The sequence below is a fragment of the Oncorhynchus mykiss genome, chromosome 8 (genome assembly GCF_057628025.1).
Source record: "Oncorhynchus mykiss isolate SJ-2025 chromosome 8, ASM5762802v1, whole genome shotgun sequence".
NCBI lineage: Eukaryota > Metazoa > Chordata > Actinopteri > Salmoniformes > Salmonidae > Oncorhynchus > Oncorhynchus mykiss.
Genome location: NC_143029.1, coordinates 67,054,906 through 67,075,543, shown reverse-complemented (window position 1 = coordinate 67,075,543; position 20,638 = coordinate 67,054,906). Strand labels below are relative to the sequence as shown.

General features: G+C 39.5%; 1 protein-coding gene across 3 annotated transcripts; it reads left to right on the top strand.

Moving 5' to 3' along the window:
- Positions 1–567: 567 nt before the first annotated feature.
- c8h10orf67 (chromosome 8 C10orf67 homolog) lies at positions 568–20,333 on the top strand. 3 transcript variants are annotated; one of them, XM_021613331.3, is made up of 16 exons: positions 568–999; positions 1,268–1,388; positions 2,264–2,365; positions 2,473–2,547; positions 2,795–2,947; positions 5,070–5,217; positions 6,321–6,379; positions 6,536–6,601; positions 9,909–9,974; positions 15,278–15,397; positions 15,504–15,592; positions 15,852–15,917; positions 16,085–16,172; positions 16,836–16,913; positions 16,997–17,090; positions 19,910–20,333. In XM_021613331.3, exons 1-16 carry the CDS (start codon positions 914–916, stop codon positions 20,029–20,031), a joined length of 1,533 nt encoding a protein of 510 aa, XP_021469006.2. In that variant the 5' UTR covers positions 568–913; the 3' UTR covers positions 20,032–20,333. The 3 variants fall into 3 exon arrangements, with proteins under 3 accessions (XP_021469006.2, XP_021469005.2, XP_090038450.1); XM_021613330.3 differs by having other exon boundaries at positions 569–999; positions 2,222–2,365; XM_090182324.1 differs by lacking the exons at positions 568–999; positions 1,268–1,388; positions 2,264–2,365; ... (1 more) ...; positions 2,795–2,947; positions 5,070–5,217 and adding an exon at positions 5,703–5,909.
- The last annotated feature ends 305 nt before the right edge of the window (positions 20,334–20,638 follow it).

Genomic DNA, 20,638 nt, shown 5'->3' with positions numbered 1-20,638 from the left:
ATTTCAATAACCAACAAAAATATGATGAACTGAAATTCACAAGAGTGGTAACAGTGAAGCCTGTCTGGATACAAATTGTTATGTTCACAGGAACAGAATGTTACACATTTGGAAATTATAGATCAAATAGTAATCTCAACGAATGCACTCATCATACATTTACACAAAAACAAGTGTCATCATCTGAAAGTTGCAGTTTCAAAGATTCATATTTTGATTATGTTGTTAACATCAGTTGGTTGTTACGAATAAGAAAAAAAACATATTTCATTGGGGTCCCTCTGGTGCCCAAAACCTCTTAATTAAATGAGGGTCAACCATAACCTGCAGCCTAGACTGAACAAGCACTTGCGGTGGCGGTTTACACTAGTTACCATAGCCACAAAGTCCAAATTGGCTCAATATGGTAAAAATGAATGAAAACTCAAATGTACTTTCTGGTCTAAATTTAAGGTTAGGCGTAAAGTTAGTAGTGTGGTTAAGGTTAAGGTTACGGTTAAGTAAGGTTTAAAATCACATTTTAAGAAGATAAATTGTAGAAATAGGCGGGGTTTATGACTTTGTGTTTGTGGTAACTAGTAGCGACCCTTCATGACAGTGCACACGTCAGTGTTGCAAGCCAGCTAGCTAGTTACAATGTGATGTAAAAAAAATGAAAATAAGAATTGTTCGATAATCGTGGCTGGAGAGATTTGACACGTCTACCATTCAAATAACTAGCTCAATGACCATTTAAAGTAAATAAGATAGAAACAAGTAGAAAATCATACCTGCTCCTGATGAGAGCTAGTTTCCCAGTTGTCCAAGTAGCTATAGCAACACCATAATCTGGAGTGGCAAAGACAAGCTAGCAAATCAACTAGCTAGCAAGCAAGTGATTTTGAAACACAAAATCTGTCTGACATTCACGGTCATGAACCTCGTGTGTAAACACAAAAAGATGTGTATGAATGAGGACGAAGAGGAGCTATTTTCTAAAGAAATAGAGGAAATTCGCAAGTAAGTAGATAGCTAATTAGCTAACGTTAGCCAAACAAGCTAGCTAGCTGTAACTTTTTTCTGTCACATGCACATTCTAACGGTACCCAGCTATCTCTCGACTCTCAATATTGGTAACGTTAGCTATCTTGGTTATCATATTGGGCAAGCACCTGTTACATTTTTCTAAATATATATTTTTTAATAATGATTGACATTGTTTTCTCCTCTGTTTGTTTTTTTGTCTGTCTAATTTACCTGTTGGTCTGCTGCGGCGCCTAATGTGGAGGTTTTCACTGGGGAATCAATTGAGGGTGGGATTCTTTGGTCCAGATGCTTCTGTCCAAACCGATGTCTCAGAATTACCCACTGTCAAGTTACTATCTGACCACACTGCTGAACTTATAAAGGTAGGTTACTTTAGTTTGTACATTGCTTGCTTATATAATAACTTTGTTTCTCCATACAATAAATGCACATGTTTATTACAAAATAAAGATGCACTTTATACAATCGAAAAGTTTATATTTTCAAACAACTCCAATTATTAGTATTATCCTTTTTGATTTGGCTACTTACAAAAAAACACTGCAATCAGAAGAGCAACATAGAAAGTGAAACGCCACGCCTGAGTGACAGTGACTTGTGCATTCCTCTAGATTTGCTCAGTGTTTCAATTCACTCTGCATCCCCTTTCATCTCAAAATTCCTATAACTTTAGGCCTAAATGCATGGCTCTTATATCTCCCCAGTCCCCTGCTGAGAGGGCATATGGAGGCTTTGTTCTGGGGAAGAAAATGTTAGCAAGGGCGCAGCAATGACTGCCCTTGCCTGCAGAGTTAAACAAATTGATTGGCAGGCTAGTAGATTTGTGGGGTATTCATCCTCCAAAGATTGAAAGTGATACCAATTCAACAAAGAAGGAACCAAAACAGAGTACAGTAGCTACTTCCTACTGATTCAAGCTGATTATGCTAGCTGCTGAGTTATACTTATGTCCCTTGTGCTTTAAAAGAGCACAGTCTTGATGTGTTTGCACCTTGTGTATTTGTCAAATTAAAGGCTATAATACATAAGAACATTAAATTCATTGGGGAGGCCTATTCAATATATTTGTACGATGTAGACTAAACAACATCTAGCTTACAGTATGCATTTCAGTTGATGAATTGTGCTGGAATGTGCTTTGGCTCAACATGCCTACATAAAGAAATGTTGACTAATCTCCCCCTTTGTTTGTTAGAATATGGATACCCTGAAAAAAGACATTTTTTTGAAAATAAAGTTCATACAGGCACACTATGAGTCCAAACTTCAGCAAGAGGCAGAGTCCTTGTATACCAGCATGAATGACAAAGTGAAGAGTTTGGAGAATCATCATAAGGAGGTGACAGATATTTAATTTGTACAATTTATTTTGAACATAAATAATTACCATGTTCTCAGTCAAATTGCATTATGCTTATAAACTAAACTAAACATTGTTTCATACAGAAAGTAAAAGTTATACGGAGAAGTTATCAACAACAATTCAATGATGCAATCCATGTGATCAGAGGCAGCTACAAGGTATGGACACCTTAAGCCTAGTGTGTTACAACAATAACATGTTTCACTGTATATTGTCATAACTCTTATTGTATCCCAAATACTAAAGAGCATTGCATGTGTGCATGTCTCTATCACCAAGTTTTTATAATGCTTTCAAAATATATTGACTGTGTATTTCAAGCATTTCGCTACACCCACTATAACATCTGCTAAACATGTGTATGCGAACAATAACATTTGATTTGACTGTGTTGTTTTATTTCAGAATTACTACCTTAAAAAAGGAGAAAATGTAGCTGCTGTTGCTAGTGAGACAGGGAGGCTGAAAGATCTGATGAATGAGATCCAAGAGAAGAACTTGAAGATCACGTGTATGAGTGAACAGCTGAGGGAATATGAGGAGAGAGTCTTCACAAAGGTAGGTTGGGATCAGTGTGTTCTTCACTTTGCCCACTTACTCTAGTGATGTGAGTCACATTGTATTTTGTCTTTATCCTAATTATATTCCAAATTAAGAAGTTAAAGAATTAAGAATATTCAAAGGTTCTGCTAGAGCTGCCAGTGGTGAACAATACGATTGTAGTTAATCATGGTTAGATAAAAATGCATTCAAGGGAGGGGTGGTGATATACACACCTTTTGTTTGACCAAAAGGTATTCATTTCTCATCAGTCATACCTTTTATGTGGTGAGTGACACCCCCCCAGAAATCAACATTAATTAGGTATTTAGTGTTACAAGGTGAGGTGTATTCCCCTAATTGCCTTGTTTTAATGAGGCCGGGCAGCCCCTCACTCTATCTCTCGATTCCTCTCTCGCCCCTCAGTATTTTAGTTTTGTCCAACACAAGTGGGACTCTACTGTAGGCAGATGGCAGGGAGAGTAGTCACACAAAACCAGCCTCTCAAAGTGAAACAGATGACTGCAGCTCTGGAGAATTGCTCCTTTGTTCTTTGTGCTAATGAGAGTGGTCACGGCCATGGGAGAACCGCATGGCTAATCACTCGTAGTTACCACTCTATGGCAGATGGTGGAGCCAGAGGTAAAGGAAGCAGCGTTTCTTCTTCAATCGCAGTGGAAACAGTCCCAGTCAGCCATGCAGTGTTTTGGGTTTTAGATACAGCTGTGTAGAGAGAACCAGAGACAGAGGGAACCCCCATAAAACAAGAAAAACTTGTGTTTATTGCTGTCACTCATAGTTAGTTAACTTTATCTTGGATGGGGAGAGAGATGAGGGGATGGATGGTGTTTGGTGGTGCATGAAGAGGTGATCATTTGTTGATGCCGATCGGGTCGGGGCTGTGCCAAGGTAGATGGAACGGTGCCCAGGCTGATTACAGAGAGGACCAACTGGGTAATCCTCTGTGGCATGACATGTAGCTTAGCCTAACGCGGCGTCAAAACTGCAGTGTCACACGCAACGCAAGCACTCCTAACCTTATAATCCCTCTAAATAGTTTTTTAATTATTTGATTAACGCTGATACAGCATTTAGTCCATAGAGAGCATACAGTTCCTGATAATGTCAAGCTTATGAAGCATGGTGTGTTTCCTTTTTAATTCAAATGTGTCTTTTGGCAAACCTGGATGTATTGGGTGGCTCTCTTACAAAAATCTATTGAATTCACACAGTTTTGGCATCATTCCAACTGAAACAAAAAGGCATTCATATTATTTTAAAAAGTTAGATTTCTTTACTCAAATATGACCCCTGCTCACAAAAGTACTGTCTTCTTTCATTATAAAACAAGAGGAGGAAACAAAACAAGGGAAAAGCAGGGTGGGGGGGACCTTGAAGCTTTGAAAGCCTTTGAACGCCTGCACACTGCACAGTCCTAAGTGTGACAGGCATGCAAAAGCCCTGTTAATGTCCAGGGCATGAATGGTGGCTGCAGCACAAAGTGGAGAGGGCCAACTGCGTGGATATCACAGGAACCTGATGGGCTCCATGCGGCTCCCAGTCTGCAAACTTCACTGCTCTGACATGTGATGTGATCCTGGTGACACTGGCAGCGCTGCCACTGAGGGAAGACACAAAGGCAACAAGCCCCCCCCTGGAAGCTGTGCACTCTTCAAACCCCCTGGTGTTGCCCAACCGTACTCCCCCAGTCTCCCCCCTCAGCCCTGCCTAGTTACAGGCAGCGGTTGTTAGAGACCAGGGCCCAAACCGTGGGTGGAAAGGCCCAGCTGCCGCTTTGGACTTCCAGAATAAATTGACCTGAATGACAGGGGCACGCAAACAGTATGATATGTATTATCCCTGTCAATAAAAATGTCCCCATGAATTATGGTCTTTGTATATAATGTACTGCCTTCTTTCTTCCGGGCAAAGAGGGGTGAAAAAAAACTCATGGCCGGAGTTATTTTTTGTGTGTCTCGGCTTTTTATTATTCAGGGGGAAATCGAAGGAGGCAGAAAGTTGTACGATTGCTTTGTTTCTGAAAAGGACTCATACTTGCCACGCTGCTTGAGCTGTGTGCCTTTTGTTTTGCGGATTAAAGAAAAAAGGTTAAAAAGGAGTTGTCATTTTTTTTCTTCAGATTAGCTGTGAGGCTGTGGATGACCCGGATAAAGAATGGCTGAGACAAGAGAATCAAAAGCTACAAGACGACATTGACTCCATGCACATTGTCATGGACCAGGTCCGCAATTCCTTGGAGGCTAAAGAGCAGCAGTTGGAAGATCTAGGTATTGTGGGGATTCTTTTCATTTTTGTAACAAATCCTATTCCCTGCAGTTTTTTAAGATCTGCTTATTGAAATGTTATAGGATTTAAGATGTTAAGTCATAGAATCTGGACCATAAAATCCATATTGATGTCATTCTGTGACTCAATAACTATGTTAAACTGTTTAGTCTAATTGATAAATCTTTACTTTTTAACCCCATATGCAAACTTCCTACATCAATTGCCGTTTCAACTAGGCTAATCATGTGCCCCCTGCAGCAGATATTGTCTGGAAACATGAGCTAATAACTCACAGTTTGGCAGCCATTGGTCAGATTGTAATGTTTGGCCATCCAGTCCACAGTGTGGGAGTCCTTCAAGAGAAAGTAAACAGTGCACAGGTGTATTTTCAAGGATCAGCGTTTTATCTCTCTAAATGTTTGATGTTCATTAATTGCTTATGTAACTTAGGTAACCATCTGAATATGTTCCCCCGGATGTATAGATACAAACGAAGCACAAACATATCTCACCTGATAAAATGTGATAGCGCCAAGGCCTCCGTTGACTGCTACATGTTACATTTCATATCGGATGGGGTTTTGAAGAGGGCACATCTCATTAATATGACCTTAACCATATTCTTAAAATGTGGTGTGTGGTGTCTGGCCAAAGAGCATTTCCTCTTTTATATGTTGTTCATTCAAATCAAGTAAGTATTTTGTATGTGCTGTGACTAACTACAAGAGCTTTATCTGAAGAAGTTGGGTGCAAAGTTTGCAAACCCAAACTTGGTCCTTGAACTTAGTGTTTTAGGTCACCAGAGGAACAGTTGGTGGCAGGCCAAGCTCATCAAGGGTGGAATGCCAGGTCAGAACCCTGTCAGGACCCAGGCCACACTGGATTCAAGTGTACCTTCTCAGGCCACCGCCGTAACTCAATGGGACGTGGATGGACGTCATGTCACACTACTCTCTCAAACTCCAACAACCCTGTCTCTTAGGCCTACCCTCCCCTTCCACCCTATTCCTCTGATAGCCTGAAACCAGACAAAAGTGGGAGTGTTTCCTGTCTCTTGCTATCCATCTCAGATAACCAAAGTGCTCTTTTTACTTTTTTTCAGCACATAATCTAAACGATGTGAAAGCAAAGTTAGAGGACGAGAAAAAAGCCCTGCAAAAGGTACATGCAACAATGGTTATTTTGCAACTATGCATAAAGAAAACCATTTATGTACATGTAAAGCAAAAAGGATTACCATGCATTGTTTTGTATAAAGTGGAGCGAATTAGGAGAAATGCTTACCGTGACCCTCCCTCCCCCCCATTTTAATTCTAGATGACCAGTGACTATGATCATCTGAAAGTACAACTCAGCATTGAGAAGGACACCGCCAGAAACAAGGTAAGCATCCTTTCCCTTGTCACCAGTCTTTACGACCTCCAAGTGAGTCAATGTTGAATTTGGCTGGTGAGAAAACTATGTTTACAAAACATGTCTCAAAGTTCTCTACCCTCAACCCTGCCCATGCTGAACTGCTGTTCTATCCACATTACATGGCCTAAGAGGCAATCTTCCTGGCAGTGTTTGCAGTCCACTCATATAGAGTGGGAAAAAAGCCTTGCTAGCATATGCCAGGTAAGACAAGAGCCCTGATAGATTTCAGTGCAGGTAAATGTTAGTTTTGTCATCAAAATGGAAGGATGCCGACACATTGCAGCGTCTCTCTTACTGTAAAGCAACTGGTAAGTGGAGGAAGACAATCTAAATGGTTTTATGAGGTATTATCAAGCTTTCACTGACAAAACAAAGGTTAATATTTGACACAGTAGTGTGGTTCCATTGGCATAACATTTGGCGAATGGACCTTGAAGGCCATACTTTAATGTGTTGGGTTAGGATTATTTATCATTCTTTATTGATACTGAAAAGGTAGATGATCTGTTTAACAGTCATATGTGGTGTGAAAAATGGAATTCTGCCAGATCATTTTACTGAATTGTGCTTGAAATGATAGAAATTGTGCAAGTTCTACTATTCATGCATGTCAACTCTTTTGAACAGCTCTACCCTACAGTATATATTTCTTGGTTATTTAAAGGGCTTACCAGGTGTCGTATTGATTTGGTCAATGTAGAAAAGTACATTCTTACAAAACAACTACACCCTTGGCATTTTCATTTACAAAAGGTAGCAATCATTGCCCACAGAAATGGGTGATGTGGATTGTTGATAAAGCAAATATACCAGTCATAATTGTTTTTCTCAGCCCCTTCTCTTTTCACTTTAAAGATACTAATCAGTGGTAGAATCTAAAAGCTAACACTTCCCGTGCTACTCTAGCACTCAATTTGGTCACTTCTAACACACTTTATTGAATGCCTTGCCCTGACCCCATAGGGTTGCTAGGATACTTACTTTAATTAGATTAAAATGAAGTCTCACCGCATTGATTATTGTAATTAATTGCGCACTGATAAAAATAAAATATTAATTGTATAAGGTATAAATTATTTGTTAATTTGTCACTGAATACTTGAGATATACTACAGGCCTTCTCCTCCCTCTAATCATAGTTTTCTTTGGACATACAAAACAATTGTCCACCTGAAGGATGCATTATTAGTATCCAGTAATAACCTAGGTCATTTTGGGACCTGTAGGTGCAATGGTTCAAATAAAAGTGAACATCAGAGAAAGCACTTAGTAAAAGGAATCTGAAATTAGATACTGGGCTTCATCATAATCAAAACAACACTAATTGATGATCACCATTAGAAATACAGCAACAAAAAAAGATTGGTTAGAGATCAAAAGTGTGGCTCGTTGATAGACCCTGTTCTCTTCACTTCAATAAACACCAAACAGCCAAGGATGAGTAGAGGTTAATGATGTGTGGAGCAGATGGTGTGTATCCAAACTCCTTCTAAGGAGCAGCTTTAGTTAAAGACTTGTAATAAAGATGTCCTTAATGTAATTTCAATCATCAGTCAAAAGGATTATACATATTTAGTGTAACAATTCAAATCCCCCTCTTTTCAAATGTCTTTGTTACCGGGCCTTTTGTACCCTTCCTGTGACTGACAAACTCAATGTTAAGTGCTACTATAGTGTTTATGCATAAAAATGTAAAATGAAAAAAAAGAGGACGTTTTTCACATTATTTTGCTGACTTTGATCAATGAAGCAGAACATTTGCTTCTTCCATAGCTGTAGGGCCCCAAGGGAGAGACTTCCAATGGGAGGCCAAAGCCTAGCCGCTGAAAGCCCAGCTGGGTGTAAGCTTCAGCTACCCTTCAAGACTCACTCTCTCATCCCTGAATGTCACAATCACATAGAACACCAACAGTACATTGGCTTGCATCAAGGATAAATTATACAAAACATCTGTACTTGTGAGAACATAATTTTATTTTAACAGAAATGTATATGGAGCTATAAGGTGACATTTTCATCACGCAAAAGAGCACAGATCTGTGCAAAAGCAACCGTAAAACTCATAATCTGCAGCACAATTACCTTTTTAACTGTTTGATAAGGAGATGATTATTTAAGTTTAGTCAACTAAAGTTTAAACTGTGGGAGTCATGGGATGCAACTGAAGCAATCAAGAGTTAGTGTTTGGAACTCGCATGTAATAATATGTCATCCTGACCCGTGTATTGCTCATGCAAAAATGTCGCACACAGTATATGGAAGGGCACCATGGGAGGAATTCTTGTCCATGTCCCATAACCTTTTCACTGTGGGATACTGTGGGACCCTGTACCAATTCTAGGCCGGGTGTGATGCGGACAGTCATGAAAGCAGGGTAGCGATACGTCAATCATACAGGCAGGTGCAGTCTGGCATCTAGCTTACCCTGTCAGGGCTCTACAGTGCAACCATTTGGTGTGTATGCTACAGCATTAACTAGCTAACTAAGTACAGAACCTGGTAACCACAGATTAAAGTTATCATAATCCTTGTGGGAACTTTACCAGTAGTGTGCAAACACTTGGTGGCACAGAAAGAAAGGAAAAGGAAGCGCTTCTTCAGTGGATGTAGCTAAGATTCATGATATAGGCCTTATATAGGCTATATCTCAATCTTACAAATCTATTATTCTGGTGCTCCTAAACCCAGTGTTTTGTCATTGCTGGCAATTCTTATCATTAATACCTCAAGTATGTTTTGATTGTGCTCTTATTTATTTGTGTGCTCCTAAGATGTTTTTTAACTTAAGAGCAACTGTGCTCCTTGTAAAAAATGACAGCGTAGAATCCTGCCTGTGGGTCCTGTCTTGCTCTACCCACATTATTGTTGTGCTGAATGATCTTCGTGTCCACCCACAGTGTCTTTAGAGGGCTCTTCATTCAATGCAACTGAAGAAACTTATATCCTGGGTGTTGATTCTACACAATAGCATTTAACAAACATCTATCAAGGAATCAAGGCCTTCGGTGTCCTTTTTAACTAAATTTAATCATTTTCATTGGCTTGGTTTAAAAAAAATTATCTGCAAAAGTACTTAAAGAACAAACCACAGTGTCATCATTTTATTCTCGTAATCTCTTCAGATGATAATCATGTGTTGCTAATGAATGATATTCAATGAATTTCTCAAGCCTAGATCGATAAATCATTTGGTACTGTTTTATCATTCAGAAAATGTATTTTAAGGAAAATATAATTGTTTTCTCTGTAACAACCTGGTTTATTAATTTCACAGATGAAGTCGCTAAAACAAGAGCTGGAAAAAGAAATACAAATCATTGAAGACTTCCGGAAGAGTGAGGTAAGTAACTGACATGACCTGGCTGCACACGTTTCGCGAGTCGTGGAAGCCGCCATAATATTTCCAAATTCCCTACAGGTAAAAACGTGCCACGGTCAAGTGCTGCTATCAGTGTCAGGATGTTTAGAAGTCTGGGTCTCTCCGGTGAAGGACAGTTAGTTCATCAGTGCAGACATTAGGCTCATAAAGCAAAGAGAGGGGATAATGTGCGCACGTGTTCTCTCTGTCCTATTGATTTTAGCCATGGGAGTTGGGTTAAAATACAACCTGTTCCACATAAGTCAACAGCGAAGTGAAATCATCAACGAAGTAAGTGTCTGTCGTGGCACTATTTCGAGACGACACAAGGAATGTGTAGGCAACGCCTTTTTATTTCAGTTTCAGAAACATAAAACAAAAAGTGCTGAATGTTGCAACTTTAAAGTCCGCAAGCCTCATTATAGCATAACACCATATTGCTTCTACACTCACATTACCACAGCTGGATTTATTGACAGCACAAAATCTATACTTTGTTATAATTGTTCTAAATCATTTTGACACCCAGCTTTGATACCCCCCCCCCCCCCCTACTATATTGACTATACAGTTTACTCAACAATAAAGCTGAAGCACTTCAGCTACATAATACTCCCACTTTTGCTTATTCATCCCTTGGTCTGGGGGGGAGGATGGGTATGATTCTGTCAACACACTGATCACATAGAGCCAGACAGCTCGTGTGTGTGTGTGTGTGTGTGTGTGTGTGTGTGTGTGTGTGTGTGTGTGTGTGTGTTTGTGAGATGCATGCAGCTGACACAACACGCTGATGGCTGGAGTGGATTGGCTAGCCTGATTTAATGGGCCACCACAATGAGTGGTTGAAAGTCCACTTCATAAACAATGACTTAACAATACAGGGACCATAGAGCCTGACCATTATGGATCCGTAAAGTTTTTTATGGAAAATATGTACTGTCTCATCCTACTCAGGCCATGGTCTACCAGTTGACAAGTTTGCTCTGGGTCCTGCTATTTTATATGGATTCAGTGCAATGAGCTGAGTTGTCTGTTAGGCACCAACAGTCATACAAGACGATTTTGCTGGGAGGTTTTCTCAGTACCTAAATGGTTATAAAAGAAAGAAAAATCAATGATGATCAAACTGGAAAATGTTATGGATTTACAGTTGAAGTCGGAAGTTTACATACACTTAGGTTGGAATCATTAAAACTTGTTTTTCAACCACTCCACAAATTTCTTGTAAACAAATTATAGTTTTGGCAAGTCGGTTAGGACATCTATTTTGTGCATGACAAATAATTTTTCCAACAATTGTTTACAGACAGATTATTTCACTTATAATTCACTGTATCACAATTCCAGTTGGTCAGAAGTTTACATACACTAAATTGACTGTGCCTTTAAACAGTTTGGAAAATTCCAGAAAATGATGTCATGGCTTTAGAAGCTTCTGATAGGCTAATTGACATCATTTGAGTCAATTGGAGGTGTACTTGTGGATGTATTTCAAGGCCTACCTTCAAACTCAGTGCCTCTTTGCTTGACATCATGGGAAAATCAAAAGAAATCAGCCAAGACCTCAGAAAAAAAATTGTAGACCTCCACAAGTCTGGTTCATCCTTGGGAGCAATTTCCAAACGCCTGAAGGTACCACGTTCATCTGTACAAACAATAGTACGCAAGTCTAAACACAATGGGACCATGCAGCCGTCATACCGCTCAGGAAGGAGATGCGTTCTGTCGCCTAGAGATGAACGTACTTTGGTGCGAAAAGTGCAAATCAATCCCAGGACAACAGCAAAGGACCTTGTGAAGATGCTGGAGGAAACCAGTACAAAAGTATTTATATCCACAGTAAAAACGAGCCCTATATCGACATAACCTGAAAGGCCGCTCAGCAAGGAAGAGGCCACTGCTCCAAAACCGCCATAAAAAATTCTGACTACGGTTTGCAACTGCACATGGGGACAAAGATCATACTTGTTGGAGAAATGTCCTCTGGTCTGATGAAGCAAAAATAGAACTGTTTGGCCGTAATGACCATCGTTATGTTTGGAGGAAAAAGGGGGATGCTTGCAAGCCGAAGAACACCATCCCAACCTTGATACATGGGGGTGCTTTGCTGCAGGAGGGACTGGTGCACTTCACAAAATAGATAGCAACATGAGGAAGGAAAATTATGTTGATATATTGGAGCAACATCTCAAGACATCAGTCAGGAAGTTAAAGCTTGGTCGCAGATGGGTCTTCCAAATGGACAATTACCCCCAAGCATACTTCCAAAGTTGTAGCAAAATGGCTTAAGGACAACAAAGTCAAGGTGTTGGAGTGGCCACCACAAAGCCCTGACCTCAATCCTATATAAAATTTGTGGGCAGAACTGAAAAAGCATGTGCGAGCAAGGAGGCCTACAAACCTGACTCCATTACACCAGCTCTGTCTGGAGGAATGGGCCAAAATTCACCCAACCTATTGTGGGAAGCTTGTGGAAGGCTACCTGAGACGTTTGACCCAAGTTAAACAATTTAAAGGCAATGCTACCAAATACTAATTGAGTGTATGCAAACTTCTGACCCACTGGGAATGTGATGAAAGAATTAAAAGCGGAAATAAATCATTCTCTCTAGTGTTATTCTGACATTTCACATTCTTAAAATAAAGTGGTGATCCTAACTGACCTAAGACAGGGAATCTTTACTAGGATTAAATGTCAGGAATTGAGAAAAACTGAGTTTAAATGTATTTGGCTAAGGTGTATGTAAACTACCGACTTCAACTGTATATGGTAAGGTATTCTTGTTATGGCCTGGTGCTTTATCCAAGCTGCTGAGGCTGGCTGTAGGCTACATCCTGTTGTTACGGATAAACACCTACGCCTTTTCTCCCTTTCTAAAGACAATGAGTTTCTGAAAGGTGACAAGAAGGCCTTCCTTTCTTTTTCTCTCAAACTGAGAAGAATGGAAACCCCATCCTGACATCCTTGTCTTAACTAGACTAACAACACAGCTATAATACACCCACCACTCACCATGGCAAATCTTAGTCTTTCCCTATTCAGTCATTTCCTCATAGGAACCAACTGGCTCTCTGTCTCAAGCCTTTATAATGAGACCTGAGTTAGTCCTTCAGATTATGGGAACATACTCTTAAAGACACAATATTTAACATTTTCTGCTGTTTAATGAGCATTTAAAGGAATAATTATTGAGGAATATAACTTAACGCTTTTATGAGCATACATATCCCCAGCCCCACCCCTCTGCTTACAGAACAAAGTGGCAGGGTTAGGCTATTGATATTACAGATGCCTTTTTGATACAAAAGACAACCAGATATGTCTTGAGAGTCAGAATTTGGTCTTTGAGGACTCTCAGTTTCTTAAGAAAAGCCGATGTCCGGCAGTGACCTGACTTGACCTGACCTTCACACGCCCCAGACCATGTGCACTAAATCAGCTAACATGGCCATTCACAATGCTGCCTTAGGTTCTGATTATAACGGCCACTAGTTTGTTTAAAGCAACCATTGTTAGACCTGAGTTAGTGGGATGACGCAAAACATAGGGCCCCCCCAGAGCCATATATATATATATAGAGAGTTCGGCAAGGTTTTAGAACGGCTGCCATGTTAGTGCCTGTATACTTGGAATGTTGGTGATATAACAACATGAGCGCCACCTACAATTCACTATAAAATGACCCTCTGTAAACGTGCAAAACTGAGCAGCGATTTTAAGACATTTTTATTGATTCATGATAATGTGTATCCAAGTTTGTACTGTGTTGTGGTGTCAACAAATTGCATATCTGCTTTCACTGGATATCTTCATAGGTGTTCTAAAAACTATCAGAGATACAAAATGAAATAAGCACAATGCGTTTATAGCAACAGCTATAGAGGAGAAAGTGACGTTCTCGGAATGTTCAGACAGAAACCTCATTAGCCAAACTCTCACTTTGGCTAATGAGGTTTCACTCTCACTCTCACTTAGAATTGTCCTTGTTTTTGAAAGAAAAGCACATTTTTGTCCATTTAAAATAACATCAAATTGATCAGAAATACAGTGTAGACATTGTTAATGTTGTAAATGACTTTTGTAGCTGGAAAAGGCAGATTTTTAATGGAATATCTACATAGGTGTACAGAGGCCCATTATCAGCAACCATCACTCCTGTGTTCCAATAGCACGTTGTGTTAGCTAATTCAAGTTTATAATTAAAAAATGCTAGTCGATCATTAGAAAACCCTTTTGCAATTATGTTAGCACAGCTGAAAATTGTTGTTCTGGTTTAAAGAAGCAATAAAACTGGCCTTCTTTAGACTAGTTGAGTATCTGGAGCATCAGCATTTGTGGGTTCGATTACAGGCTCAAAATGTCCAGAAACAAAGAACTTTCTTCTGATACTCGTCAGTGTATACTTGTTCTGAGAAATGAAGGCTATTCCATGTGAGAAATTGCCAAGAAACTGACGATCTCATACAATGCTGTGTACTACTACCTTCACAGAAAAGCGCAAACTGGCTCTAACCAGAATAGAAAGAGGAGTGGGAGGCCCCGGTGCACAAGGAAAAGTACATTAGAGTGTCTAGTTTGAGAAACAGGCTCCTCACAAGTCCTCAACTGGCAGCTTCATTAAATAGTACCCGCAAAACACCAGTCTCAACATCAACAGTGAAGAGGCGACTCTGGGATGCTGGCCTTCTAGGCAGAGTTGCAAAGAAAAAGCCATATCTCAGACTGGCCAATAAAAAGAAAAGATTAAGATGGGCAAAATAACACAGACGCTGAACAGAGGAACTCTGGCTAGAAGGCCAGCATCCTGGAGTCGCCTCTTCACTGTTGACGTTGAGACTGGTGTTTTGCAGGTACTATTTAATGAAGCTGCCAGTTGAGGACTTGTGAGGCGTCTGTTTCTCAAACTAGACACTCTAATGTACTTTTCCTTGTGCACCGGGGCCTCCCACTCAAATTTCTATTCTGGTTAGAGCCAGTTTGCGCTGGCTCTAAACCTATCAATTTTACATTGAGCTGGGTGAGTGGAATATGAATTCCAGTCATCCAAAATACTGTAATAGAAATAAGGCCATGCTCATGAAAAAATAATCGTCCTCCCTCGTCTTAAACGGCAACGACCGCACAGTACTATGTGACTCTGGGGCCCCCCATTTTTAAATTGAGTTTGAAAATGGATAAAACACACAAGGGCCTCCGGAAATCCTATTGTTCCTTTTTTCACAACTGATGTTCAAGGGATAACAATGGGAGTTACCAAAACTGAATAGCCATGTTTTTATTTCAGAAACTTGCTGTGGAAAAGGAAGTTAATGAGAAATTGAGTGCAGAGAAGGAGAAACAAAAAAGAGAAGTGCTTGCTCAGGAGGCCGTCTTAAAAGCTCAAGCAGCAGAAGAACAACCTGTGGTAAGATTTGCTCTCCTCAATATCCATACACGACATGATTTATACTAAGCAGGAGAAGACAACCGCTGAACACATTATTAGAATCTTCACTAGTTTATTTCTATAGTTTCAGGTTGCTGAAGGGGGGGGGGAGTTGATCCAACAACTTAATGAGCTAAAAAAGATGGAGACCTTACAGAAACAAGATATAGAGAAGTATGTATCTACTTTGTCTAATCTCATTTTGGGTTGGAAAGAAGGGACATGAATAGGTTAGACAATTACATGTTATAATGCATTATCTACTAGTATTACAGTGTTGATTGCAGTGTTAAAGATCAGCCTTGCTATAACACAATAATTTATAGTAGGATCACCTACCACGCTAATCTCAGTGCATGTCAGACTCCGTGCATCTGGCTCAACATGGGATTTAATTCGCTCACACTGTATTTTACTTTGTTGTTTACCAAAGACTCCAAAAGCAGTTGTTTCGCTGTAACGGAATATGGGAAAAGAAATTTGAGATTCTGAAGGCGAGGTATGTATGAATGTGTTTTAACTTTGACTTAGCGCATAGCAAATTGATCATAGAATGTCAATTGCATCTTTTATTCAATTTTTTTTTTTTGAGCCAGTTGACATTTTGTTTAATTATATTGAAATGTTGTTTTTGAGCAAATGTTTCTCTCAAACATCCATTGTAAGTTTCCATGCCATCAAAGATGAGATGTTCTTGCGACAGACGTTACAGCGGCAGGCAGCTTCACTGCAACATGCCTCAGTCAACTACATGGTGAGGAACAAACCATTCATAGTGAGATTTTAGGATGGATCTTTAGGGATAGTGCATGTAAAGAGGTACCTTTATCCAAATGTATTAATATAAAGGCAGTACATTGATCTGAAAAGAGCATGTAGTAGGGATACAGTACATTTCACTGAGTATAAAATTCAAACAATTACATGGGCTTTGGCATGATTTTTGTCAGCCAATTCCATGGCTCAATCACCAGAGGAAACCAACACTTGTGTAATATACACACACACACCCACACATGCACACACACACCCAGTCTTATTTTTCAAATGGGTACATCAGAGCACACAGATCAGAGTTGAACAGGTGCAGCCCCATGAAGCCCGTCATTTAGTTGCTTAAGAATATTTATAGGTTTGGGTCCGGCTTTTTTGTTTGTTTCCCCCTCTTTTCCACACATGGCTGTTCACCATGAGCAGTCAATCATTAGAAAGACAGTTACGATGAAAGCCAAAGATGTTTCTCTAAAAGCTCACTGGTGTCAAGATTCTAATGCTATGGATGTGAGCTGCACAGTGCTATACACTGATCACACTGCAAACCTATCACTCTAAGCATCAATGCAACCCATTGAAAACAGTAGCCAGCTCCAATTATAAAGATATCTTGTATTATGAATGTCTATTTTATTTCCTGTAGATGGACAGTGCTGGTTCTTACCAAAGTCCTGTGTACAATGGATTCAAAATGCCGAGCAGCTATGCAGGGACACTTCTGGTTTGTATCAAAAGGAAAAGGCAGAAATGAATTCTAACTTATTGTGTGTTGGATTCTTTAGCTAAATGTGTTTTCTGTGTCAGCCCAACATAGGTACTGGAGGTTTTCAGAAGATGGACAGAACCGGTGAGATCATGGACATCAGTGTGTTGAGTGGCAGAAGAACAGATTGTTCAGGTAACTCATTTAACTGACTACTAGGACCAAATCCTAACCTGAGACATGCATTCATAACTCAAACTTTGAAGCTTAAGTTCCATTGTCATTGATGCAAGTATGTGCTTCTAATGTTTGGATTCAGCCCCAACATGTCAAATAAGAAATGACCTAAATACCTTTAGAAAAGACATTAAGGAATGGATTATTTCAGTATCCCTGAAGGTGTATTGTTTTCAATAAAGAGACAAAGTTACTACCTATATGCAAAGACCTATATTTCCTGTCCCAACACACAGTGTAACTTGCCTGATGAAAAATTACTTTGAGTTCATATAGATACATGTCCATTTGCCTTTGGAAATGGATTACAGATGTATAGGATTGGGATCCCTTGTTAACGTGGTATCAGGAGTGACAGAAACAGGAATCAACCTGGCTAAACTCCCTTTAATCTTCCTGTTTGTGCACTATTGACTTTCTGATAATTGAGATCCCCACTAATGAGCTTAGCAGACATGACTAGGCTGGATAAGTAGGAGGCTTAATTCCTTCTGTCAATATGAAAGCTCTCTCTCAGACAGAACTATCTGATGCACAGAAGCCAACAAATTAATCTGATAGATTACTCTGTCGTCCTGCTGAAATATGTAGCCTAAACAATCCAATAACCTGAGAACATATGTCTGTGTCATTAGGACTAGCTACTTCCTCCTTTCCCTTGAACACTTTTTAATGTCACAGATATGATATTATTCAAATGTGTAACTTTTGGTTAAATGTATCCATTCAAATTCGATAGCAAACATGGATATACATTTTATAATTCATAGTTTATTATGATTAGCTGTATAACTGTTAGTTGTGCTTGTGTTAATTCATGTTTTTAGTGATTTTATATCAGGTCATTTATTTGTATATTGGTAAGTTTATTTGTATGCTTTGTGAGGTTTTATGACTTGGTCTAGCCCTGTCCAAGTGTCCATTGATACAGACCTAGCTTTGTGTGAGAGGTCCAAAGGGCCCGTTGATGCAATAGCGTAGAGTCAACATGGCTGACAAACAGCATGGTGGAGGGTGACAAAGTTGAAAAGCCACTGGTCTTCAGACCGATTGGTCCGTGGGCAATGACCTCTACATCATGCATCCAGCCCCTGACTAAACCATGGGAATTTAGCCCATAGATCACCATTGACAGTCCATAATTGAAACATTGGAGATAAGGCACCAGCCAGCATACAGGTCTTGACACTTAGTAAGAGTTGGCAAACACTGTTGTCACACATCAGATTATGTGTATTCTGTGGGTCAGTAATCCAAGATGGTCTGAATGATTTTGGCCCTATATTGCACGCTCGTGCTCTGTGTCGTGCTCTTTGATTGCTGACCAGTTGAGTGGAAAAGGTTCACATACTGAGTGGGTGGTGGGCTTCCAATAAACAAGGAACTTATATTAAATTGCTCATAATACAGGCTAAGCTTTAGGCAGTGATTTGAAATGTTTGTATAATTGTTGATCATATCTGTCACTTATACATTTTAAATAGGCCTAACTCTAGTTGTTCTTATTAATATAAATTAATATTATATTTATGCATATTGCTTTAAACATACTTTTGTCATTATTAGCAATAAGGACCCAGCGTTTGCTTGTAATCTGTATAACATTCCAATACTTTTTTTATCTAAACACATACAAGTTAATGGTATCTAAAACAAAATGGTAAAAGGGTACACATTTTATATTTTTATGGCAAGCTGTTTTAAAATGCTAAGTGAATTTACCCCCAAAAATATCCTCAATAATGGGTTGTTAGAAGAACATACACGGCTAATACATTTTGTCCGTCTTTGTCAGTGAATACGTCTGGCCCCCATATGCTTCAGTACAAAGCTATGTGAATAAGGCATTTACAAACCCAGGCCTACCGCATTAAACTCTATTACAATCTTTGTTCATGGTAAGTTATCAGTCTCAATTAATCAACTTCAACAATGGGAATTCTGATGTGTTCAAGCACCCTGAAACCTCTAGGTCAGTAGAAGGGCACATCAGAGCCCCGTTCTCAATTCAGCATCCTTTTCATTTTATTGCCTTTTCCATGTCTTAAAACATTGTTTATCTATATACAATTTTCATATTTGAATAACTACTACAACTAGAAGCAAGAAAATAAACCAAAAAGATTAGAGAAAGAACCTAAATGTTCTTTATTCAAGGGCCTCATTGGCTTTCTAGTTAATAAAAAGTATCCTAGTCACTCCCTAAGGACCATGTCCTCTGTGCTGCAATGTGAATGGTATTGTTATGGCCATTCCTCTGCTGTTGAAAGGGGGTAACCACTGGTTTGATTCAGTTACACGGTTTAGTAAAATTCCCCCTCCCACTGCCTTGGGGTCTATGGAGCGTCCCTGACCTGTTTAGAATTGGCCAGGGAGATGTCATGTCGCCCCTCCCATGGGCAGTACCCAAATTCATGTTATTGGTTAAAAAAAATTACTTGGGATGGTGAAACCACTGCTTTTGAATCACAATTTGTTGAACCGGACAAGAAAAATACACATTGTAAAGGTGGGAATCAATCCACAAGGATGGATCAATAGTCCAGACTAAAAGTGTCAATGATCTTTGAAATAAGAAATAATACCCCAAAAAATGGAAACATTTGTAAAATGCTTTACTGCACACATTGAGTTTCATTGCAAGATGATACATCCTTCTCATGTCATCCTGTAGGTTTAGAACAATGATAATATCAGAATCACAATGACAGTTGTTTTAACGGTTTAACTTACAGCCCATGATGCCAATATATTAATGCCACATTATTTTATTCTAGAATCCCAGATGGAATCAGGAGATGAAGAGGAGCTGTGTGGAATTCTTCCTCTTCCTTGCCTTCTGTCCCATACCAGGCAAAGAGCATCCCTCACATCTGCAATCTGCACCCCTTCAAAATGACAAACCTATACCAACATTTATGCTTTACAGACAATTAAACAAATTAGAAAGTTACATACATATCTGATGCATTTCAGTAGCCTAAGGCTGCATTTACATAGGCAGCCCAATTCTGATCTTTTCCCCACTAATTGGTCTTTTGACCAATCACATCAGATCTTTTCACATCAGATCTTTTTCAGAGCTGATCTATTGGTCAAAAGACCAATTAGTGAAAAAAGATAAGAATTAGTCTGCCTAATTTTTCTCTCTGCCCCATGCAATATTTGTACAGTTGCAGTAAATCAGTTTTAAAACAGCAACATTTTCTTTCATCCTCATTGGCAAAATGTGTAGAATTGTAGGAAGTTAACAGTTTTTTTGTGGGGGAGGCTTGCTCAGACCTTGCTTGGGGGGCCTGCGAAACTGTGGTACACCACTAATCCAGCCAGCCACATCTCACTTTCCCAGGCTGCATTCAGAAAAAAAGCCAAACCCCCACAGTCCGCTGCTGCCTGCCCCTTTCATGCCAAACCTCATGACATTAAACGACAGGCTTAAAATCAATTAGCAATTTCTCCTTCAATTGGATGTCATTTATTACTGATGATGGTTAGAATATGACTCT